The sequence below is a fragment of the Myripristis murdjan genome, chromosome 13, assembly GCF_902150065.1.
Source record: "Myripristis murdjan chromosome 13, fMyrMur1.1, whole genome shotgun sequence".
In the NCBI taxonomy this organism is placed as follows: Eukaryota; Metazoa; Chordata; class Actinopteri; order Holocentriformes; family Holocentridae; genus Myripristis; species Myripristis murdjan.
In genome coordinates this window covers 9,077,332-9,102,436 of record NC_043992.1, presented here as the reverse complement: position 1 = coordinate 9,102,436, position 25,105 = coordinate 9,077,332, and the positions used below count along the sequence as shown (strand labels likewise).

The window sequence follows — 25,105 nt, the reverse complement described above, 5'->3', positions numbered from 1 at the left end:
GTGTCCTTCAGATGCTACCTGTCGGATCTACTTTCCAATTCAGAAAGAAAAATAAGAAAAGCGTCACTTAATTGCCTCAAAAAATGGGTACCAGGATTTGTTGTTTTTTATATTGGCATAATCCTCTCTTTGTGTTCATTTATGCACTAACAGTGTTATTTTGGGAATGGAGAAATAGAAGTTCAGTATTGTGGATTAGCAGCCCAGAGCAACTAATGAGGGTATTTCACCACCGTGTGGACTCTTAACACGTCCAGATAACAAAATAACTCAACACTTATAAAGTTTAATTTTGCTTAAAGTCTGTTTTGACTGAGATATTGAACATCCTGGCATTTTAAATGACATTCATTACAGAACACAGTACAAATGTGAGCTCTATAGCCATCTGTGGTAGGTTTATTAACATCCATCTAACTACAGTAATACTGGTTTGTGTTAACCTGGCTGCTGTCTAGCCTAGATCAACTAATCTGACAGGATAGCTTAAAGCAAAAGACACATCAAGGAAGCAGCATTATTCAGAAATGAGGAGGCATTTACTTTTAACTTTACTTTTGCTCGAGCTCTTAAAGCTGAGGTCAATACTCAATCAGATTGTAGGGACATGTTACTAACTTTTGATCCCTGTCACATAACTGTCAGCTACATATTTCAGTATGGCATGTTGAAACCAGATTCATGCTGAAAATGTGTCAAAATAAAACCCATATGCTCACCATAATACGCTCCATACCCGCCAAAACCTTCCTTTTGCTGTCTCATGCAGCTGTGTATCCTCTCCGCCTTTCCACCATGAGTTTCAGTTCAGAAAGTGAGCTGCTCGCACTCCTTCAAAAATCTTCTGTCAGATGTCTTATTTATTGTATGGCCACATTTGGGTGTGCTGAAAAAAGCATTTGTTTTTCCTGTGTGCACATCCTAGGTGTGGCAAACAAAAAGAAGCCGAGGTGTATAAAGGAAGATGGCAGAGAAAAACAGAAGCTGAGTGAAGCATGCCACAGGAAATACTGCATGAGCTTGACTCTTCCCCTACACTTTTGACATGTCACTATGCAGAGTCTTGAAGCAGAAAATGTTTTTTCTAAGGTAAGTGAAAACCTGATATTAGCCTGGTATTGCCTAGTATAACACCTTTTATTACTTTAGTACACAGATGTTTGATTTTACTAGGCTATATGTATCTTTCAACATAAATGCAATGGTGGAGTAGGCTGCAAAGTACACTTGTACAGATAATAAATAATGTAGCAAAATAAATACCTGTGTTATATATTGCAAATTCCTGACTGAGCTATCCAGGATTGTGTTTTGAAAAACTGATTACAAACCTATTTTCACTCTCTGGCCTTTTAGTGTGACTCATGTGTTTTTCCTGCTTTTTTGAAATGTGCTTCTTGTTCTTTTTTTTTTTTTTTTTTACCTCAAAGTGTTTTGTGTTAAAGGAATTATAGAATAAATAAGGCTGACTGGAATTTGTCTCACTCCACAAACTCTGTGAGCTTCCTTAATGAGTTATAAGATCCTCCACATCATCTGACACTCTGTCATCACTCAAGCCAATTTAACTCTCTGTAATGTCATCCACTATAAAGACATTACAATATCAATCGACATCCACGAAAGGATTCATGTCCCCAAGGCAAGGCGAAGGCAACAGCTTCCTCATCTGCTGAATTCCATTTGTTTGCCACCATCTCCACCACACCACTAGAGGCCATCATTTCCTCTCCCACAACACCTGAGTATCCTTACTGTATGTTTCTGGCCACAAGATGGAGCCAGAGGACTGGGAAAAGACCTACTTGAGAGCGAGAGGCTGAGGTAACTGGAACTACACAAAGACTCCATTATTTACCAATGCAGGCTGGCTGCCATCACATTCAACAAAGTGATTTAGATAATGTGCCACCACACCAGGCTGTAAAGTGAACGGACTGAAGTGACCATTTCAGTCCAACTGGTGATGGGGAGCAGGAGAGGGTTAAGGGGAGCGGCTGACGACGGGGTTGTATTGAAAAATGAAAACTAGCTTGCAGCAGAGGGTGTGGTCGAATGACGGGCGAGGAGACAAACTGTGGTCATGTAGCACTAGGTTCGACACTGGTAATGAGTATAATGAATGGCAAGGAAACTGCATGTCACGTGTACATGCGTGTAAGGCCAGCCCTGCCTCTTTACGCAGGTTAGAGAAGGAATGTAAGGTATGAAGGGTCGGTATGAAGTCGGATCAGCTGGGAATATTGTGCTCACTCAGTGAAATGCGCACAAACCGGTGACGTCTGACTTGAAAACTCTGGCATGTCAAACCCTTTTCCACCCACTGACAACAATGGAAATAAGCTTTTAGCGTGTTATCCTCGCTCATTTTACTAATGTGTACTTAAGGATCAGGCTCTTTGTTCAAGGCTTCTCCTTGTGTATTTTAATGATTATCAAAGAAACTCAATCAGTCAACAAACACCCAGAGGATCTGACTAAATCTTTCTAATTTATCTCAGCAGTCTTATTTTGCTGTTATTCAACATCACATGGAGAGATGCAAAACATTAAAGGAATAGTTCACCCTTTTTGAAAATTCTGATATTATTTCACTTCCCTAATAGCTGTTCTGTAGGACAGTAGTGGTGATATCTTCCTCTCATTGTTACTGATGCCCCTTTTCCACCAAAAAGCACCCGGTGCTAGTTCGGTGCTGGTGTTAGAGCCAGTGCTTAACTGGTTCCAACAAGGAACCAGTTTGCTTTTCCATCGGCCAAGAGCCAAGCGGAGCCAAGTCAGAGCCACGTCATTACGTCAGCGGAAAACGTGATCACGTGGGTGTGGGTGTGCGAGATGCTCGCTCAGAATCACAACAATAAACATGGAGTATTTGCATCGTATTTGCATCGCTACGATGCAAATACTGCTCGTGTGTTTACAAGCCTGCATTGCGGCCAACAGGCGAAAAGTGCAATTATTGCTGGCTACCCGTTGTATTCGTGGTCGTAACGAATGACGACTATGTTTAGCTGTACATTTATAGTGTTTGCTGCTCCCGTTTGGGTCTGTAACCCCGCCCACCAATGACGTGGTGGGTCGCGTCATCGGTTCTTTCTCTGGCCCCTGTTTAGCCCCTGCTCGAAGTTGGTGCTTGCCTGGAACCGATTTGGAACCAGTTTGGCCGGTGCTTGGGCGGTGGAAAAACAAAGAACCAGTGCTAAGTCAGGCACTGGCTCCGAACCAGCCCTGGGGTATGAGTGCTGGATACTGGCTGGAAATGCTAACTATTAGCCTCCTGCCATTGAGGTGGACTTCCCCCCAGCTAACACTCTTAAAAATAACCACTTTAATCCACTCAAATTGTTAAATAAACAGGCTAAAGTTTGAGTTCAATGATGTGTAGCAGAATTTTTACAGCCCAAAATGGTGTGAAAGTAGTTGATGGTACAACTATTCTCTTGTGCATTCTAAGCTCTCCTGCTGGTCCTCAGGTGCCTGAAAGGTATGTGAAACATATGATAGAGGGAAGTGGAGTACTATTTTTGAGTACTCAGGAGAAAGCTGTTATTTTTGCGAGCTTGATCAAGCAATCTACCTCTGTCTCTGCTGACTACTACTTCTGCTACTGGAGTGAAATAATATCAAGATTTTTCAAAATGGCTGTACTATCCCTTTAATGTTCGGGAATGTGAACACCACCATGGAGATGAAAGTGGAGAGTGTGGAAAAACAGCTTTTTCAGCTCATCTGTGGAAACTGGTTTTCTTATACAGTGCAAAGCTATGCAAAGTGTTTTGCTTTCCACTCTGTCACCTCTGGCCCCTCCAGACAATACCAGCGGACAGGATGGAGACAGACGGGGCTCCCTGGACTTCAAAGCCCCTGAGAGACAATAACCTCCCGTAGGCAGTGTACCTCCTACCTGACAAGCTGCTAATCATGCCCATGCAAATGTGTCTGAGTGGAGGATCATGGAGAGCAGATATGAGTATGCATCCCAATGGGTCAGTCTGCATGTCTGAGAGCAGGTCGGTTTGTTGGTCAAAGTTTCTCAGTGTCTATTGTATACTCTCAAATATTGAAAATAAAAAAAAATAGGCAGTCAGAATTTAACAACTAATCCCCAGCTGGCAGAACAGGTGTATTTTTAGCTGAAAATCTTGCCTGGTATAGCTGTAAAAAAATGCAAATATGCAGTTTGACTCACAGTCACTACAGTCTCTGAATGTGACTAAGCATTACAGAGAGGCTGTAGTAATATTAAGTTTCAACACTGAAACAAGAGAGGAGAGTTCTGGCTGGATCATGAGAGAGATTCAAAAACTAATGTGACAGAAGCATTACATTTCCTCAATGACATCTGACATTCACCTAATCTACACTGTAGGAAATTCAGCAGATGGGGACAGTATTAACTTTAAAGTCCACACACACACACACACACACACAGAAGCCAAAGGACAATGGATTATAACTCAGGCCATTCAATCTTTTTTGCTTGCTATGGGGGTGAATTCATTTCCATTTCCATGTCAGATGAATTGAACATGGACTGTGTCCAGGACACACTGATTGAATCCCTGAATTGAACGGCCTTTTAATTACATTGAGGGCAGCCCTGAATGTGGAAAAGCGCAGTACCAATTCAGGGAAAGATATTAATTTTTTTATATTATTTTTTATAACCTGATTTTGTGGGCATTTTGGTCAAGCTTCACACTCAAAAAACATCTTCCTCACAAAAAACACACTGGGAAAAAATGCATAGCATAATGGGGAACATGGGGAACAGTAGTCACATTCACATGCAAATAAACGATAACTGAACAAGAAACCGCACAGTGTGTAACACAAAAAAGCATCCTCTTGATTATTAGGGACATTTTTGCCACCTTATTTTCAGGATATTTTTATGACCAGTCAAGGGCATTTTTGCCCTCAGCCCCCATTCATTTTTTAAATGGAGTAAAAGTAAAAATGGAACTGTCCTCAGGCAAATGATGAGCAGAGAGCACAGGACTGAAAACATGGATGCCATGTTTCCTAAAGCAGGTTAGCAACATGAAACCCTATGAAATGCTGAAATGAAATTACAAACAAATATTGCCTTATATTAGCGTACTACAGCATCTTATTCCTCAGAAGTGGCAGCCCAAGGCACATGATTGTGTTTACCCTCAACACAATATTATCATTTTAAAATTAACATATCGTTCATTCATCACCAAACAAGTTACTGCTGGCAAATTAAAGCCTGGATTGAACCTGTTGGGAAACTATAATCTAGAGGTGCAACTAACCATTATCTTCATTATCACTTAATTGTTTGGTCCATAAAATGTCATAAAATGTTGTTCACAATTATCTTTAGTTTACTTTCATAGAAGGCTACAGAAAACAGGAAATAATCACATTTGAGAAGCTGAAATCAGAGAATGTGGGAATTTCTTCTTGAAAATGACTCAAAACGATTAATCAATTATCAAAATAGCTGGCAATTAAACACTGCAGCTCTACTATAATCAGCACAGGCACTGGCATGCCACATGTGGAACATTACATACACACAAACCTTTCGTCATCATTTGCATGCCCATTAGCAGCCATTCATTGGATCAGATCAGGACCAAATGCAAAAGCCTCGTATAAAACATATTTAGACCAGTAATGGAATATATTAGACAGTAAGAATCACATGTGGATGGGGAACAAAGCAGATGGTGTCCGTGTGTGTGTGTGTGTGTGTGTGTGTGTGCTGAGACAGCGGCCATGCCTGAACAAGCTCCTCTATGTCTCAGCACTGTTGCAAGGTGGCAGATCTAGGTCACTGCTCCACAGACAGGGTGCATGTGTCTGTGTACATGTACACACGTGACGCCAACACACAGACAGGGAGTGGGCTCTCAACTGTGAATACTCAAAACACGGCTCATCTGAGATGACATGCAAGCACACACACACACACACACACACACACACACACACACACACACACACACACTTGGAAGGTCACAGAGTCGTGGGCAGAGCAGACAAAAGACTGCGCTGTCAACACCCAAAGTTGTTGTGGCATCATGCCATCTCAGTTTTACCTCCTGCTCATTGAAATGACAGCATTTCATATTTGCAAGGGAAGGAGAATAAATAACTATGTTGCAAAAGTTTTTTTTTTTTTTTTTTTTTTTTTTGTTGTTGTTGTTGTTTTTGGAAGATCAACATTTAGGCACATATTGCCTTCTTCAGGATACAACTGCAAGGGAAAAGCAAAGAACAAGAATCAATACTACGATTAGAGCTGCAGCAATACAGTAGTCATGAAAAATCACAATTACTACAACCTATTTAATATTCCTGCTGTGTGAAAATACAGTTTTTCTGCTCTAAACAGCAACTGAGCATTCCTTACATCGGTCAAGTGGCACACACAGTGACTTCATGAATTTACTAGCAAATCAGAGACATTAACACGAGCTGTGCTCCTGCTTTGACTCAGTAACTTATATCACATTTGATTTGGAAGCTCCTACATCCAGGTTTGCAAAGTTGCATTCATATGCTTCACGTTAGCGAACAAGCATGGCTTTACTGGTTTACAAAAACAACCACGGCAGAGAGCCAAGACTCTGGGGACTATATGTATTATTTTATATTTTAAAATTTCAGCTGTGGTTCGCTGAAATATTATCAGATCAATTTTCTTATCATTCACAGAACAGAACTAGATTAGTTTGTGTTACAGCGAGCGTCATGGTTTTCCTGAGTTGGTCGTGAGATTTAGTGGGTGTTCATGTGCAAGTCCTGCTGGGAAACTGGAATATACGATAAACCCGACACCATGTGAACAGGGCATTTGTAGTCTACTTTAGCTTCGCACAGCTAAGACAATTCAAGTGGCTGGCCCTCGACCAAAGAACAAGCTCTTGGCCATTTCATACAGGATGGGGAAAACGCGTCACTTCAGTTTCACTAGCAGATGTGCACATCAAAGAGCACTGAACGTCAAGGGGATCAATCTGCAGTTACAGTTTTAGTGATAATCACGCAGGCCTACTTTGTGGTGTTTATTCTGAGCATGCAAACTGATTCAACAAGTGAACCCTTATGTAGGTAATGGATCCAGTTGTGGCCAGCTGTTATGTGAAGGACTTGCTGAATATCAATCGCATGTGGATGTGCAACACAAAGCCTCTCTCACAACAGGACAGGCTCTTCTTCACCCCGTCGCTCCGCCCGCCTCCCCACTACACAGCCATCGACTTCACAATCACGTCTTGTTTTCTGTAGCGGGCTAATTCTATCTGGCTGCAGTAATCTCTGTGGAATGCGTGGGCAGGAGAAAACATGCTCCTTACACAACTCCCAAGATTTAGGTCTGGCTCTTGACCTCACGTGCTGGGTCAAAGGTTGAGGCGACGGGGCTCCGGTTTACAGGGCAGTATAGCGGCTTCAGCAGCCTATCAGAGGCTTGAGTGTAACTGACAAACACACCTCCCACATGACACATGAGAGTGGCTTAATGCATGTGCCTGGATTGACTGTATTACTGATTGGACGCAGTGAGCTTTGACAATTAGTGTCAATACACATTAGGAAGCCTTCAGGGCAACTTCTGTACATGTCAGCTTCTGTAATGGATGCAGGCTTGTCAGGATTCATTTAAAATGCTCAATCAAATAATCCAATGAGGCTGTGCAGCAGCCGATAATGACATGACAACATACAGGAAAACGTCCCTCTAAAAAGTGTCAAAAACATAATAATACCTGTTAAGTCCTGACTAATGTAAGTACATCACATTATTAAAAGAAGTCCACCTTAATGGCAGGAGGCTAACAGTTAGCATTTGGAGCATCCAGCCAGTATCATCACTCAGTAACAATGAGAGGAAGATAGCACCACTACTGTCCTACAGAATAGCTAGAGGGGGAAATAAAACACTACATATTTCAAATGGGTGAACAATCCCTTTAAAGTTGCATGTCATTTACAGTGTTACATGTTATGTTGTAATGCATTTATAGCCCATCTGGAGGGATATTTTATAACATTTTGACAGGTTATTCCACTATCTGGTAGTTAGAGCATTACCAGCTGAATAATGAGTCCAGTGCGCAGCCCCAGCCTGTTCCTCGTGGTTGACAGAAGCTGCAGGCCTTAAGTCAACTGAGGGAGAGGACATAACCCACATGGCCATTCACTGGTATGTTTGTTCAGTGTTCACTATGGCAGTGCAAATAAGCCCACTGGACGGTGTGGCAGTGTGCTCGTATTTGAGTGAGTGAGTGACAGAGCTGTGTGACTTGCATATTAAGCTGGCAAACATGCAAACCAGGCTGCAAATAATGAATTTCAGCAGGTTCATGAGAACAAAAGGACCCGTTGGTGGGGACTCCACAGGGCGAACACGCCTCCCAGCTGAACTAGTCAAATTTTTCCACCAATTGCACAGTCTCGCACTGTGGGAACATGCAAAGTCTCACATGACTGGTTGTGTCGCCGTGCAGAGAAGCATCTTCATTTCAGTTTCTAGATCACTGCCTTAGTTTCAGTGCCAACATTTAATAATGCAATATTTCTCCATATATGGTCAGTTTGCCTCACACAGGTGAAGGACACAGCAATACTACACTCACTGTCTTCCCTAGACTCGCTGTCTAGCAAGCCCTTAAATTAAATTGATTCCAATGACATTTTGACCAGATTACACAGAAGTATGTGGTTTTAGTGTCCCATCATGTGGCTTTTCAGAAGCTTTCCCATCATGACAAAAACAAAGTTCTGAAGGAAACCCTGAATACTTGTAATTAGGGGGATTTTGGTCATATCTGAAGAGAATAAGGCATTATTGGCACAGAACATTTGATATTGTTAACGTTAATCCAAAACCATCTGTAATGTCCTCACCGGCCAGGACCAATATTGCAATCATGTTTAATGAAAAATACCCCAAAAACCAAACATGATCACTGGTCGACAGAAAGGAAGGAAAAAATTTAGGACCACACAAAGAAATTAAATTTTTAAGTCACACAGTTTATTAACAAATAATTTATAACTTATTAATACATTCTGTGTGTGTTTGTGTGCACATGTGTACTAAGGGACATCTGTGCAATAGCACACACCACAAAAATCACAGACTGGCCTTGGCCCTACAAGCAGCAATGGCTGCTGCTTCATATTAATAAATGCTTTTCATTGGGGCGCCCTTTGGTGGCTCACTGTGTAGAGCGCATACAGTAATATTGAGGCCAAGCCACAGCAGCTTGGGTTTGAATCCAGCCCAGACCCTTTGCTGCATGTCATACCCTCTCTCTACCCACTCTTTGCTGTCTCTCTCCACCATGACTGTCTAATAAACAAGCAGAAATGGCCTAAACAAAAAAAAAAAAAAAGTTTTCCATCGGTGAACCTGCGGGAGGCTTTTATTGTGAAGCAGCTACCAGGAATGCTTCATGATTGCATGCGAGTAAAAACAGGTTAAAGCTTAAGTTTCAAACAACCAGATACAGTATTCTGTTAGCAGACTGGTGGTCAACGAAAGTGTCTGGACTGTAAACTTGAGGTAACGTTACCACTTCACATTCTGCTGTCATTTAATAATCACAGCTGCTTTGTATTCGGCCGATGTGCTAACGTTTATAACAAAATTCCTTTTCAGGTTCGCACATATCTAGTTTTAGTGGCAAATGCGAGTCAAAGACTTGCACTGTAAATCCATGCAACTATATGGTAATTTCCTCCTAAATAAAACTAAAACCCCTAAATAACAAAACGACATCCTTCCAAATGTTCCAAGGAGAATGCAAATTGGAGTTCCTGTAGCCTCCACCCTGCCTAGCTTTGAAGTTGCGATGGTCGAGTTGAACTGCTTGGACGGGCTCAGGAGACAGGAAGAGGAAGCGCCACACCTCCTGCAACCGTACGTGTTTGTGTGTGTGTGAAGGAGGAGGAGGTTCACTTCCTCTTCCTCAGGTCTGGATGACCTGAGATGATCTGTTCAGAAAAGCATCAGAACCACAATTACAAAGATTCTCCATCACCTAAATTCTCTGTGGTTTACGATTAAGAAATCAGCTCTTATTCCAAAATAGGATCCGCATTATTTAAGGATTCAATGCAATCATTTTATTTCAGTCAGGTAAGGCTTGCCATAGATTTCTACCTTTAGCGTCATGTTTTTAGTCTTTAAAGGTTCATCTAATTTGTTATCAGATGGTTTACGGTTCCTATGATCAGCCAATTATCAATAGGTTACGAGGGAACAGCACTATCTACATGCTGAAGAAGGATGATCTAACACTCACTACAATTAGCAACAATTGACAATATACTGTTATTATATTGATATTATGACACTAGACTAAACACTGTAAGGGATTTTGGATATCGTAACATCATAATATGGCACCAGTGTTGTCTTCTTCTGGTTTTAAACGCTGCATCACAGTAACGCGATGCAGTTTTTGGTACTTATTGGACTGTTACAGCTGTTCTGTTATTTGTCTCTACCTGCCAGGTCATCATATTCACATTAATAATGACTTTATCAAAAATCGTATTGTGTAAATATTTTGTGAAAGCACCAATAGTCATCCCTACAGTATCAATATCAAGGTATTTGGTCAAAAATATCATTAAATTTGATTTTGTCAATATCACCAAGCCCTACTACAGGCTGCCTTATTAACTATGCATACTGGTGACCAATCAGATTGTTCATTAAAATCTGGGTTTATTTGACATCACTGACACCTGGGAGTTGGCTGGTTGTGGCTTGATGGGTTGATTGTGTTAAATTCAGAGGGACTTCCTCAAAAGGGAGTTAATCAAACAACACTGACAATTCCAATTTTGGGCAACCTTACATGCCCTAGAAATGAAACTGAAAAAACATTACGTTGGTCATTTTACATTCTGCGAGCAGTGTACCTGACCTGCTATGACCGGTTAGCCTAAAAGTTTCAGATCAGAATAATGGGCTGAAAAAAAGTAATTCCAATCCCTTATCATATGACATCCATCTAATCAGTGCCTGGCTGGAAGGAATAATAATTTGAAGGCCAAAATCCACAAACAGAATTCAGTTATTCAGTTAAATTCTGTATTCTTGTCAGGGAGGAAAAGCCTTGGAAACAGCATCAACACCATGGGACACAAACTCTCCAATGAAACCCACTATGATACAAATAATACAAAACATATTAATTCTCACCTGTGTAATGAAAATGTCTGAGTGCAATTACTTCATGTTAAAGGCCTCAAATACATAACCAATGTAGCACTGATCAGTTCTACAGTACATTTTTAATCAATCAATCTGCATCATATCCACCTCAGTGGCTGGAGCAGATCCACTTCTTTTTTTTTTTTTTTTTTTTTTTTTTAGTAGCTCATATATTGGTCTGACTTTAACAGACCTCTTAATATCAAGCTGTGACTACTGGTGCTTTAAATCCACATATCCTCCCTGATAGAGCTGTACCTGACTGACAGTTTGCTCCCCAAATGACACTGCAGGTTGTCAGGAAAGAGAGAGAGAGACGTGTTACCATGGAAACAGCTCGCCAGTCACCTGCTGCTGCTGCAGTAAAGGCACTGCTGTCCCTTTGCTGCTGTGTCATTGTGCTCAATAGGGAGGGGAAGGAGAGAGCTGACTGTGTGGTTTTCAGGCAGCAGTGATCAGTGTTCACTGAGATCACTGCCCTGGTCCCCCCTGTCACCAAAGCACTGACAGTGTGGCACTGTGGCACTGGCCTCTTTCTCTCTCCCTGGGCCAGAAGATAATGCCATAGACCTTACATATGTCTCATTTCACAGGAGCATAGCATTAACCCTTACAAAACTAAACTTTTACCAAGCCTGACCAGCAACCAGGGAGTTGCAGCAACATCAACAGGTGCCTGGAAAAACTCATTTGAGCCGTCAAGGGTCAGTGAGTACAGGCCACTCAGCACATGGCCAAATACCAGCTGAACCACTGGTACTGACTTCACACTGTATATGTAATACTATGTAATATACTTTGAGGTGCAAAAGACAACGCAAAAAGCAGCAGGGTTTATGAGAGAGAGACCCAGATATAATGCCAACGGAGGCTTCCTATTGCCTTCACCACGTTATCTTTTGTTTACAGTAATCATATGAATGTATCACAAAGGATCTGACAATGTTACACTGATGTTTAAAAGTGCTACATATAACACCTTTAACATATGGCTCACTACATGATATTGGCTCATTAATGTCCTATTCATGTAATGGTATAGCCTTTCTTCATTATTTTCCCTATGACACTGACACCAGAGTGCTCATTCTAATATATCTGAGTGCACTTTTTTTTCATTTCTCTGAGCGTACCTACATCCTAAACCCTGCCTCTCTGACAGATCCTTCCTTTACCTGTCTCTCCATTATTCATTTGGCCTGAAGCGTCTCTGTAAATAATTCAGTTAGCAGAAGGAAGAGGACAGCAGAGGCCGAGCAAAGCCGCAGCAGCAATGAACTCACCATGCCAGTACCTCTTCAGCTGCTATATAAAGCAACACAGTGGTGCAAAAGTGAACACCCTGCGTGAACAATGTGTTGAGAGGCAGCAAGGACAGATTCATCTCCACTGTTAAACAACAGTGAACACTGTGACCCCCTCTGCAATAATCAGTGCCAAATATAAATAATGGTTTACTGTGCAGGTGATTAAGAACTAAGAAGCACCTGTCATTCAGTGGACAGGGCCTTTTGAAATTAACCTAATTATTTAATCAGTCACTAATTACATACATTAAAATGTGAGGTAAAGACTTGAATGGCAAAGAGACAAAGAATCTGAGATAATTTTACAAATTGGACCCTTTAGTCAAAATTAGGGATCAACAATTATGTAATGAGTGCATGACGACTACCAGGGTTTGGGGCGTCAACATGGTTACGTATATCAGAATCATAAAGCCAGTTGGAGATGGAAAAGTTTCCATAATAAAAGTTGCATCATGCCCACTGTAATGTCTGTTGGTCTGTCTGCTATACAGTAAGTAGTGTGATCTCATGTTGTGCTGTAATATGATTGGCCAGTATGCCTCATTAAAATGCCTCTCAAACTACAAGAGCAACAACAAAAATTTCAAACATGATAGAAATGATGAGGAGGTCCCACATGGTGCCAGACTGCACCAGGAGATCAGGACGTGACGTACGTGCTGGCCCTCTGACAACATACATGCAAAAACCTGTTATGATATCAGTATGACCTACAACACAAGCTGCCAAATGGGAAAACACATTGCTCTGACAGTGGTAATGATAAAGGAGGATGTGTGGGAATTTTTTGTAGGCCCTCTTAGTATCACAAATTACTAAAAACTGGTGCTAAAAACAGACACTAAGAGACAGACACAAACCATTCCTGTCCAGGACTCAGCCCTCACCACAGAGGCAACAACATTTGTTTCAGGAAAGCCTCATGCATCTGGGGAGACTAGCTGTTTAAGTATATCTGTCCGGGTCCAGACATGTTATTTATGAGCTGTGACACCAAAGATTACAAGTGAGGGTTTTGACAGCTCACACACTGAGAACAGGCAATTACAGATGTCAAGTCCAAACTGATGCAGAGGTGATACGCAGGGAGAGTTGATTTCATTTGTGACAGTGAACAGTAGCTGGTTTATAAGCCCAGGGTAAGAGGCTAGAGGGAGTTTAAGGACTTACATTGGGGCACAAGCAGAGACTTGAAATGAAATGTACAAAGCCCACCAAAACACTGATGATGGCAACATGATAATGGAATTACTATGTACATGTTGCTACAATCTGAATTTCTCAATGCTCAAAGGATAAACACTGACATTGTGGCTGGAGAAGACAGCTAGCAAGAGGGCCTTATTTAAAGGCCTGCTACTGTGCAGGTATCACCAAGGGACTGAAACACTAATGCTGTCTGCTTAGAGAACAGCAGTAATTTGCCCCTGTCACCACTTGGATCTCAAGGACTGTCAATCATTACCATAAAACTGACTCCAGAACAGATTTTCATCAAGGCGTAGTGCATAAATCAGCAGATTGCTGAGCAGTGCTGACAGATTCAGGATAATGATCTGCTGCCAGCAGCAGTTGGGCAGCAGTGATGAATATTAAAGCTCAATTAAAATGGGTTAACAACATTTTTTGGCCCATGTCACAGAAAAAAAAACCCGCCAAAATTGTTGCTGTTGTCAGGGTGAAAAAGCCTCTAAAACAGCATTTAGACCCTGGATCTGCCCAACCATGGTGGACAACACTGAGTGATCATAGACTGAGTTTTTCCTCCATTTCATTTAACTCTTCCCCCTCTCACGGAGCCGGCGGTGGCTAATCCCTCTCTGGAACGGGACAGGGATTACCCTCCCAGCACGACAGCCAGATAAGCTTCACTGCAACATCTGGTGGGAGACTGAATTGTGGCTACTTAGTTATGGGAGGTTATGGAGGAGTAAGTGGGAAGTGAGTGAGCAGAGGATTTAAAAAAAAAAAAAAAAGGACCGGGTTTGGGTTAACACACTTGGGTGGCACATCAAACACATCAGGCTCTGATCCTCTTATAAGCACAGTGGGCATGATGCATGGCGGATGGATATCAGGAGTTCCTGGATCGTGGAGGAAAGAACTGGAATTCCACTCTACCAAGCACCATGTGTATGTAAAAGTAGTGGAATAATCAAGGATAATCATTACTCTTTCATAGCTTTCTGCAAATATATTTAAACCGTAAAAATGAAAAAAAAAAAAAAAAAAAAAAAAGTTGAGAAACTAAAAGTCTTTGGCTGAAATGGTCTTTGAAGTCTTTGAAAGACCAATCATCAGGGAAAGTTGGTCAGTGCCATACTAACACATGACCAAACTCCCCACCAGGTTTCAAGATGTTTCGTGGATGCGTTTAGAAACTAGAGCCTTGTTTGTGCTAGGGAGCCATTGAGGCTGATTGGCTGAAAAGTTAATCACTTCTTTGCGGACCCATGACCAACAAGTTCTGTGCAAATTCATCCAGATCTTTCTGAGTTATCCTGCTGACAGCTGGAAGGATGGATGGAAAAGGACAGTCACATAAACCATTCTTGGCAGGGGGTAAAACAAACCAAAATATATATATATTCAGCATCCAGAGGGACATTTAGTTTTGTGTGCACTGGCAAATTAGTAATGTGGAGAAAACAAATCCAAAAACTAATAACTACAGTAGCAAGATTTCAAATGGTGGGCTGCCACAGAATCACACAGAAAGACACAACAAAACCTTTAAACACGTAGTTCTTTAAATGAACGGACTGAATGTACAATGCATGCTAAGTAGCAAACTTTTCATTCTATTTTTGTTGGTAATCTAGTCACTAGCTGCTACCAGCTAACAATAAGGTATTGCTCATTAGTTGTTGGTGGTGGGAGCAAAAACAGCGTGACACACAAGAAAATCAGATTAAGGAGAAGCACTCACTGCAATTAGGAGCATGGGGAAGACGGAGGCCGACAAATCGACAGATGAATGGCAGCCAGTGTGTATGGCAAAGGATGTCAACCACATCTACACAAAGCAGTAGAATCTAATCTCCCTGAATGGTTCAATTGCTAAAATTATTTCTATGTGTTAAGTGAAGGATCTGATTCATTTTACAAGAGAGTTTTAAAGTTTTAAATATGCTTTTGTATCCTTAAAAACCAACTCATATTTTTTTTTCTGTCAATCAGCAAACTAGTGGAGTAATTCTTTTCTAGAAAAAGTTTTTGACCAGGCAAAATTGTTCCTTGCAGGTACATTCTTTTAGTTTACCAAGCTTTGCAGGTGAGCCACAAAGTTCACTTTGGACACAGTGTGGTGGTATAGTGTTTCTGTGTGTGTGTCTGTATGTGTGTGTGTGAGCAGCCGCATCACACTGTGACTCATCCCACTGCTTCCTCCCAGTTCTATCGCATTCCTATCTCTAGCGGTGTCTGTCATGGCCTGACTGGTCTCTGAACACTCACACTATGAAATAAAGGAAACACCACGAGATAAACGAGGCCTTTCCGTCATCTGAACCACCATGAACCACTATCAAAATCTGATGCCACTGATTTACAATGCAAACGCTCTAAACAAAACAGTGGCAAAAACACAGTCCCACAATGTTTTAATGTATTCTGCCCACATGACATGAAACTCACTGAAATGTTTTAACGTTGTCAGAGCCAGGAGGTGATAAAGATAATTATGAATTTTGTGACAATAAGCAGCAGTCTTTGCTTTGTTAAGATTTGAAATAGTTGTTTGACCATGTACAGCTGCTCTTTTGAGCTTAGTAAGACTTTACTTGTTCTCTTTTGTACTTTCATTTTTGGTTTTATTCCACCTTCACCCATTGTTGTAGACTGTTCACTGTCTACAGCTTCTCTCTTCACCTTGAGGCTCCTTTTTGACCATGTCTCCACAGAAAACGCATTCTAAATCTCATGGGGTATAACCAGATAATGGAAATGCGTTAAGACCCAAGGCACGCATTCTTAAGGCCAAACAACAACTACTGTGCTATGATGTTACAGTAGTAAATATCAAGAGAAAAGAATCCAGAATTAATATTTCACAGCAACCACAAGCACTACAAAAACCATCATGGACAGACTGAAGGGAAATGCAATCGAGCATTGCCTACAGACAAAGACATTCCATCCTTTTCAGGTTTCTATTTCAAGATACTTAAGTTAGCTGGAATTACATCATTTAAGCACTGAGGGGGTTTTGTTAACAGGAATCAGGCTAGACTGAGTGTGTTGTAAGGAAGGGTGTGTATGCTTGTTTGTGCGGCTCCCAATCTGCAGCCAGGGGATGAGTCGTTTCATTCCACACACACACACACACACACACACACACACACACACACACAGAAATAAATATAATTCATAATTTCATAGCAAAAACAATAAAAGGACATTTAATACGTACCAAAGTTTCAAATCATATTCTAAGGATGTATGTGTCTACTCTACCTATATCTGTCTTTTCTGTCCAATTAGAGGTCATGAGACCAAAAAGCAAGACTAAACCAATGCCTTGGTCTAGACTCTAGAGAACACATTATGACCAAAATATTTATGGCTCTCTTAAAGATTTTCAACGGATAACTGGGTACTCCATGGCAGAAAAAGAATAAACCTCATTCAGGACTGTAGTGCTTGGGTCTGCGTCTCAGCCGATATATCTGTCATACTTTTCAGAGGTCTGTACAACTAGAAGCCTATCAACATCTAATTAATCAAAAATGTATCACAAAATTAAATGATGCATCACCAGATTTACCCAGCATCACCTAACTTAGACACTTAGCCAAGGCAAGCTCATAGAGGGAACCCCCACAGGGATAGCTAATAGGTATTGGAATAAGACACTGAATGGACATTAATATGGGCAGTTATGTATCTAGAATACTCAGTTGCACATGACCATGTAACTGTTTTGTCAAAGGAGTTTTTGAGCGTTAACAACCAATATGTGAATTGTGGCCTAACCACAACCCATGTCCATAACACAATATTGAAAGAAATCAATAATTGCAACCTCAGGACCATTCACAGGAAGATCCACAGACGTGGTGGAAGATACGTTACAATCACAAATTAACAGCAACCACAAAAGCTGCAGCAGCACACCAGTCTGCTGCCAGGTAAAATGACTGTATGTGCCAAGAGCCTGAAAGTGACCCACAGAGATATTCAGCCATGTCACGGGGCAGCATAGCTCAGGGGTAAAGAGGTCGTCTGGTAATCACAGAGTCCCTGGTTCCATCCCTGGCTCCTGGTGTCAAAGTGTCCTTGAGCAAGATACTGAACCCTAAACCGCTTTTGATAGGCAGCTTGGCACCGTGCATGACAGCCTCTGCCATCAGTGAGTGTGTGAATGTGTGTGTGAATGGGTGAGGTAGACACTGTTTTGAGTGGTCGATACACTAGAAAAGCACTATGGAAAAGCTGTCCATTTACCATGTACATACTCAGGCAGATGGAATGAAGCAGTCTGCCTTAGACTTTGAATGGGTTCCCAGTGGCCAGTTCCCATGGTGATACCACCTTAACTAAGGTAGCTGTCCTACAGTCCTGTCTAGTTCAGGACCAACCGTGAAATTACACTAAGAATAGGCAGGTGTTAAGTCTCGAGTTCGAGATTTCAAGAGAAATCGCTTCCCTAATCACAAGAGGAAGTTGGCTCTAAAGATAAGGAACTGGGCAGGAAAAAACTCTGTTGCCTGCCAATTTTTTCTTTGGAAGGCAGTAGTACTTAAGGGACAAGGAAGTCTGGTACATGTGACGGCACGAGTCCATGTTACCATTTATTAGATAGCTGAAGCACTTGGAAGTCTGATCTGGCTTGAGCGAGAGAAGGGAGGCCAAAGTAGGTGTAATGCGATCAAGTTTTGTAGGTGTTGTTAAGATTCTAGCAGCAGCATGTTGCACAAGTTGAAGATTTTTAATTCAGAAGTTTGGTAAGCCAGATGAAAAGGATATTACAGTAATCAGGTCCTCATGGGACGAATACAGAAGGATGTGCAAGTGTCAGCCATATTTAATAAAGGACAGTTTTCCAATATTGCAAGGACGGGAAAAAGCTCTGTAATATATTTGATGTCTAAGTCACTCCAAGATGTTTAACTATGGAGGATTTGATGGTATTTAGATTCATGTGTGAGCTTTATTTAGGCTTAAACTTTTGAACACTTAATCTTCATTTGTTTCCACCCTAGGAAGAATCTTTATCAATGCTGATCCTTAAAAAAAATATTAAAAGGAGAATACTTTTTTCTAAGTTTGCAACAACGGTTTACTTTGCCCTTCTGCTTTCTATTATTCATGGGGGTGTATCAGGGTGTCAGTGCTCATTTTCTCCCCTTCAGAGGAGACCATCTGCTGGCTTTCATTCTTGTACACTATGATAAACAGCAACAAAACACTTCCAAATTACCTAAGCTAGATAATTCATCACAGTACACACACTATCACATGATGCCTTAATATAGCCTTGTCAAAGTTTGTGTGTGTGTGTGTAGTGAATTAATCAAGATGCAGATAAGGGCACATCCGTACAAGACGGCAATACTCTAATGAGTCCTTGGCCATGAGGGCATTTGCTGCCAAATTTTTCTAGCCCCTAAGTTTTTCCTCCCCTCTCTTCTCTCCACTTCCCTTCTCTGATTGAAATCTCCATGAGTGAGAAACCAGGCGCAAGAAAGGAAGAGGAAGAGGATATCAGCGTCAACACAGGACGGTGGTAAACAATCAGAGACACAGTAAAAGACGGCAGAAGGAATCAGTTTGACCGGGAGTTTTATATTAACTGATGTGCTGAAGAGTATCGGGAGGACAGTAAATTGTTTCTAGAGCAGTGGAATATACTACAAAACATGCCTGGTATGCCTCAAACAGCTCTGTTGGCACGCTTAGGCCAGCAGGAAACCCTAGACGTCCAGCAACAGGGAATGTGAACAAACAAATCCTTAATGCCTAAAGCATCTACATGTTTGTCACTAGTGTCAGATATTTGAGACCTCCTGGGTTTCAAATATCACTCCTGGTTGTCATCTCACCAGGAAACTTCTATTTCAGTTGTTGCTAAAGCTCAGGTATATGACCAGTGGACTTTGCAGGTAGATGAAATAGAAAAATTGATTGCTTTGGGAACACCGGGTGGTGGTAGACTGAAAAAAGGACAACAAAATTTTGTTGGTGTTGTTTTTTTTTTTTTTTGGTTTTTTTTTGTTTGTTTTTTTTGAGTGAATGGGATATTTGTTTTGACACAGTCCACTTCAACAAACACATTTAGTACAAATATGAAAACTATGAAAACTGAATAATGAAATTGTGAAAATAACCACAAGGACACAGTCAATGAAAAATTATGTTAAAAATCAACCTAAACGATTGAGATAAGCGACGTGAAGTGAGAAATTATTAATTAACTAGAGAGCACACAGTCAAGCACTTCAAACAACACTATTAAACTGACAGGATATGCTAGTTCCACATGTTTTAAATTCACCAAACCACATCCCACTCGGCCAATCAGTGTGAAAAGTGAATCAGTTCCTCTTTTCCACAATGTGTCACACAAATCCATTCATAACTCTTTGAGATATCCTGGTAAAAACAATTGGACAAACGGAAAGGGATGAAAACAACCCCTATCCAACTCCACTGGTGGGGGTAGGCATGTTATTTGGACCACAGATGCCCCATTAAGCCTGCTCTTGGAACTAGGGAAGGTTATGGGGTCACGTGCCAGGTTTTAAATTGTTGTCACCAAATGTTATTGCAATCCACCAAACATATTTAGAGATATGCTGCTCTGGATCTAACTGCTGACCGACCAACAGAAATGGTGATGCAAAAAACGAACAAAACAAAACAAAACAAAAAAAAAACATTTGCCCACCACTTGCTGTGCCAATTACACATCACATTCACGCTGCCAGGTGTACAGGACACAATATATATTGACAAAGTGATTAAGTGTTTAGCAATGATTGCACTGACTCAAAGTGAGTCAAGACGTCAAGCTTTCTCCCCCTAGTCATTCCTCCAGCTTCAAACTCATTCCCCTCTTCCTCCATAACAGCATCTCCAGGGAAAAGGGTCAGGAAGTGGCCTATTTGTTCCAAAGCAGATTCCACAAATACCAGAGTCCAACTTTAAGGGAGAGGCCTGCTTCCCCTTGTTTCCAGTCAGCCTGTCAAGACAAGCGAAGCAGGCTTCTTGCTGCTTTAACCTCCACTCTGTCTCACGCTCTCCCCTCCCTGCACATCCTTCTCATGGCCTCCCCTCTCCTCCCACTGCTCCTCAATCTGGACTCCTGCTGCAGTGCTCACATGGTGGAGGGCTTCAAAGCATGCTGATCAGACGCCTCAGAATTTACAAGCTGAGATGTTTTTCCAAACATTATCTCAGTGTGTGACATATTATCATAATTAACAGGCTTGTTATGGGCATCTCCTTGGGAGAACACACAAGGAGGATGTCAGCTTCCACTACATTACTTAGCAATAACTCAGATAATAGAAGTGTTTTTGTTCAGCGGTGCTGTGCTGTTGAGCTCCATGATATGGTTAAAAAAAATGACTTTGCAATCATTTTGACATAGATATTGCAATTGCAATAATATTATTATTATTGCTTCACAACTGTCATTTTAACTGTAAAAAATGTAGTAAAGTCCACACCAAACCATCCTGTTTTGTTTTATTTTTTTTACATTTGGAGAGATTGATTTGTGGGTCAGAACATCTCTGTAGTCCTATAATACTATGTTTATAATGCTATACTGTCACATTTAGTCTTCATCAAAAAACTGCAGCAAATTCTCTTCAGCGATTGGTGAGGTAACCCACTGAAAAGAATCGGCTCCAATGATGGAGTCGCCGCATGACAACATAGAAGAACGCAAGCAGGTAAGCACAGGTGTTAATGATGATGAATAAGGTTCCATTGCATCCAGGTCTAACAGAGGCAGGAGCTTGGTAATGTGCATTAAACTGGAAAACTCTGGACCAATTAAATGGAACAGAGCCTTAATAAATGTCATAACTCACACCTGTGCTTACCTACTTCTTCATGTCAAAGTGAAAGCTGTGCTGAGGGTCTATAGCTAGCTACTGAAGCTAGTATTTGTATAGCTTTGGTTCGGCACCTGTATAGTGTGACAGAACAAATTCACGTCAGCCTGAGCAGTTTGAGTCCTGTTGTGATAAATATAGTAAAGCCAGTATTTGATATCAAAAGCTTCCAATCGGCTGCAGAGGGGTGTAAAATTACAATGCGGAGTCACAACAGTGACTGAGGCAGTTCTTGTGGTACAATGCCAACTGCCTGTTTCCATAGCAACCATGGGTACCCACCATGCCAGGCCTCTCTGTTCCTCCCCCACACTCTGCATCCAGATGGCTGCTGCAAAGGGAGCAGGGGGCAACTTGGCCAGGAGGACTGAGGAACTACAGGCACCTTCAGTTTCTTAATGCTGCTTTTCCAGTCCTAACTCAACAACACACTGATACACCCACACTCCCACAGTGTTCGCCACACTTACACAGTTTTCAGCTACCTTTACAGAGCCTAAGCTAGCAAAACAAATTTATATTCATGCCGGGACAATGTCCCACAGTATGAGTTAGGTCTAACTAGGACTGGGGAAACATTAACATACACAGTTCATCTTAACTATTTTGGCATATTAATGCAGCATGAATCCTTAGAGTGGGGGTAAAGCTCAACACAGAGCTCATACTGATTAGCCTGAGGCCTGAGTGGTCAACAGAGAAGCTACAGAACACATCAGCCGGATCCATTAATCAATCTGTTTCACCAGGGCCACGGGTTACCACTTCCTATCCATAATGCATTGCTTCTTCTCTCTATGGACCAGAGCTACAAAGCAAGACAGCAATTGATCTAGGGTAAAATATGTGTGTTTTTATGGTGAAAAATAAATGTGGGCTGACCCACGATCAAGACTGCTGCAGTTAATTTCCTCATTACGCATGGACAGCAGAGCAGCAAGAAAAGCCTTGCACATGATTCTCTGTCTGCATGTCAGCAAAATGTGCAAACCAACACCTGTGCATGTTCTGAGATGTTGGTGTGGTTGTTTTCTGTTACGCTTGTACAGATTCTGTGCAAATGTGTCCACTTGGGTGAAATGTTGCAATAAACCACAAAATATTGAAAACATAAAAGAAACCAGGAAATGGAAGTCTGTTTTTGTCCCCAATGAAAAGAAACTGCTTGGTTGCATTTATATTTTCAAACCGAATCTGCAAGGTGCTCTTCTATCTGCTCCATGTTCGTTCAATGTTTTTTTTTTTTTCCCATTCTGAACCTGCCTCCAAACAGAAAGTAGTCCCAGTCCGCTTGTTTGATAATACTGGCTGATAATAGTTGCTATGGTAGGCAGCAGTATACTTACAATGAGGTCAAGCTTGTGCAAAATGAAAAAAAAAAACAAACAATTGAACACTGCAAACAAATACATGCTGCAGCTTTCTATTGTGCATTTGGTGAAGATTCAACAGGTAATCATAACCTAGGGAAACTGGAAAAGTCAACAATAACGGCTGTAGCTGCAGTGACAGAGCACAACAAGCAGTATAAGCATAGAGAGGCTATTTCATCAGTCACAAAGTGCACGTATCTGATGACAAGCTCAGCCAGCCAAGCCTTCATTCATTGCGAGGAGATTACCAGGAGATGTTGGCATGGAGATGTAAACAAAGGCAATGAACCAGAGAAAAGAAATGGAGACACTTTTCCATGAGGCCACACAGCCAATCACGTAATGTTTTAGATCAAATGCACGGGCTGTTGTGTGAAGAATTCAATTAGCCACCTAGCCTGCACACAGTGTGGAAGCTAAAAGACCATCATAGCTGCAATATGTTATATTATTGCAAATATCACTATTATTGCAAATGTCACTTAATTTATACTGTTACTGTAAAAATAAAACTGTAAACAAAAATAAATAAAATAAAAGTATAGCTGCTGTAGCTCTCGTCCACAAATATGCTACTTTGTTTGTGCCTGTCGGTTTGGTTTTCACAGAAATTTGACTGTGGCTTTTGGTATCACCGATCATTAACTGTGTTTACATGGGCTGATATTCCATAATAATCAGGATAACAGCCCCATCAGAATAAATGTAACCACCTCAATCAGAGGAGACTGGCCTGATCAGAAGGAATTTTCAATCGTGTTGAGAGGGCTGGAGCAAACTTTTGATAATCTGTTCAAGGGGAAAATATTAGCACCTAATAATCATGTAAACTCTTAATCTGATGGTTTCTCTATGGTTGGAATACATCTCTTCTTTTTTGCATGTTTGCCCCACGTGGGGGGAACATCAGGTGACGTGACAAGTTTCCAGGAGGAACAGTAACACAGCGACAGCAAAACACAACTGGTATGTGGCTGATATGACTTTTTTGTTGTATAGATTAAATCTTTAAAGGATTTTTGAACGCCTCTGTGGTCAAAAGGCTGGAAACCACAAGTTGTCTAAAAAGATGAATGAAGCAATCCACCAAACTGTCAGCTAAATCAAAAACAAAAAAAAAGGCTCCCTGTTTCATGGCTATAAGTCAAAAGGGCAAAAATGGTTCCCACCAAGCCAGTTTTCATTTTTACAGTCTTATGACAGGATGACCTGATGGGAGAGCGGCCACTGGCAAACATGACTTAGCTTATATTATATTTATTTCCATCAGATTAGATTCTTTCCAGCAGGCAGAACCTCTTTGCGCAGGTCAAAGTTTTATTTGGGGTATGTAAACGTACATCTTATCAGATCACTTTATTTAGCATCCACATAACCAGTTAAGCAGGACTCTCTAATCAGAATGATGTCACTCAAGCCAAAGAAACACTGTCCATGTAACTGCAGCTATTGATGTATGGCTCCTTTGAATTGAGGGACTGAGGGCAACAGGATTGTGGGATGCAAAGGTTTCTGACAGGCTGACATCACCACCAAACGGGAAACGAGAGCAGGTGCCAAATTAAATGTGGCACAACTCTGGACTGACTACTGGAGAAGAGACCAGCTGACCTAGATGTGCCAGACAGAAATACTACGCCGAGGTAACCAGTGGCAGGAAATACCTGAGGTTTCCCCACCTCTGGAGAGAAAAAGTCCAGCAAACAGTTAGGTGTTTGGTTTAAGCTGAGCTTGTGCAGAAGTTTGTACAAAAAAAAAAAAAAAACCCTGAATTGTACCGACAACATATCACAAGTTTTCCACTCCTGCCATCATCGAATGGCGGTATTTTTGGACTATAAGAGTACAGAGTGGTGGAAAAGGTGGTCCAAAAGGAACATGATGTGACATCTGGGAAAACTGTTTGAGCACAGGGAGCTGAGATTTTTGAGAGGGTCCAGATGAAAGTGGAAGTGAGTGAAATCAGAATTGCTTCCTGAATGGGGTGAAATAACAAAACGTGTGCCAATGGTAACACACGATGCAAAAGGGTACACCATGGTGCACGGCATAGGCGGCGATTCAAGTTTGTTTTAATGAGAAAAAGAGTGAGTAAGTGGAGAAATAGATCAAAACGTGTACGAGCATCTACATCCAAGTGTTTATCTA

General features: G+C 41.3%; 1 protein-coding gene across 4 annotated transcripts in view; it reads right to left on the bottom strand.

Moving 5' to 3' along the window:
• The window catches only part of myo18ab (myosin XVIIIA b), a 169,469-nt gene that overhangs the window by 129,845 nt on the left and 14,519 nt on the right, over positions 1-25,105 (bottom strand). Inside the window, exon 1 of one of the 4 annotated variants that reach the window (XM_030066615.1) lies at positions 720-944. The exons of the other annotated variants lie outside the window; for them this stretch is intronic. Coding sequence (XP_029922475.1) covers positions 720-734 — 15 coding nt within the window. The 5' untranslated portion in view covers positions 735-944. Of the gene's footprint in view, positions 1-719; positions 945-25,105 lie in introns of those variants that run through there. 4 annotated transcript variants of the gene reach the window in all.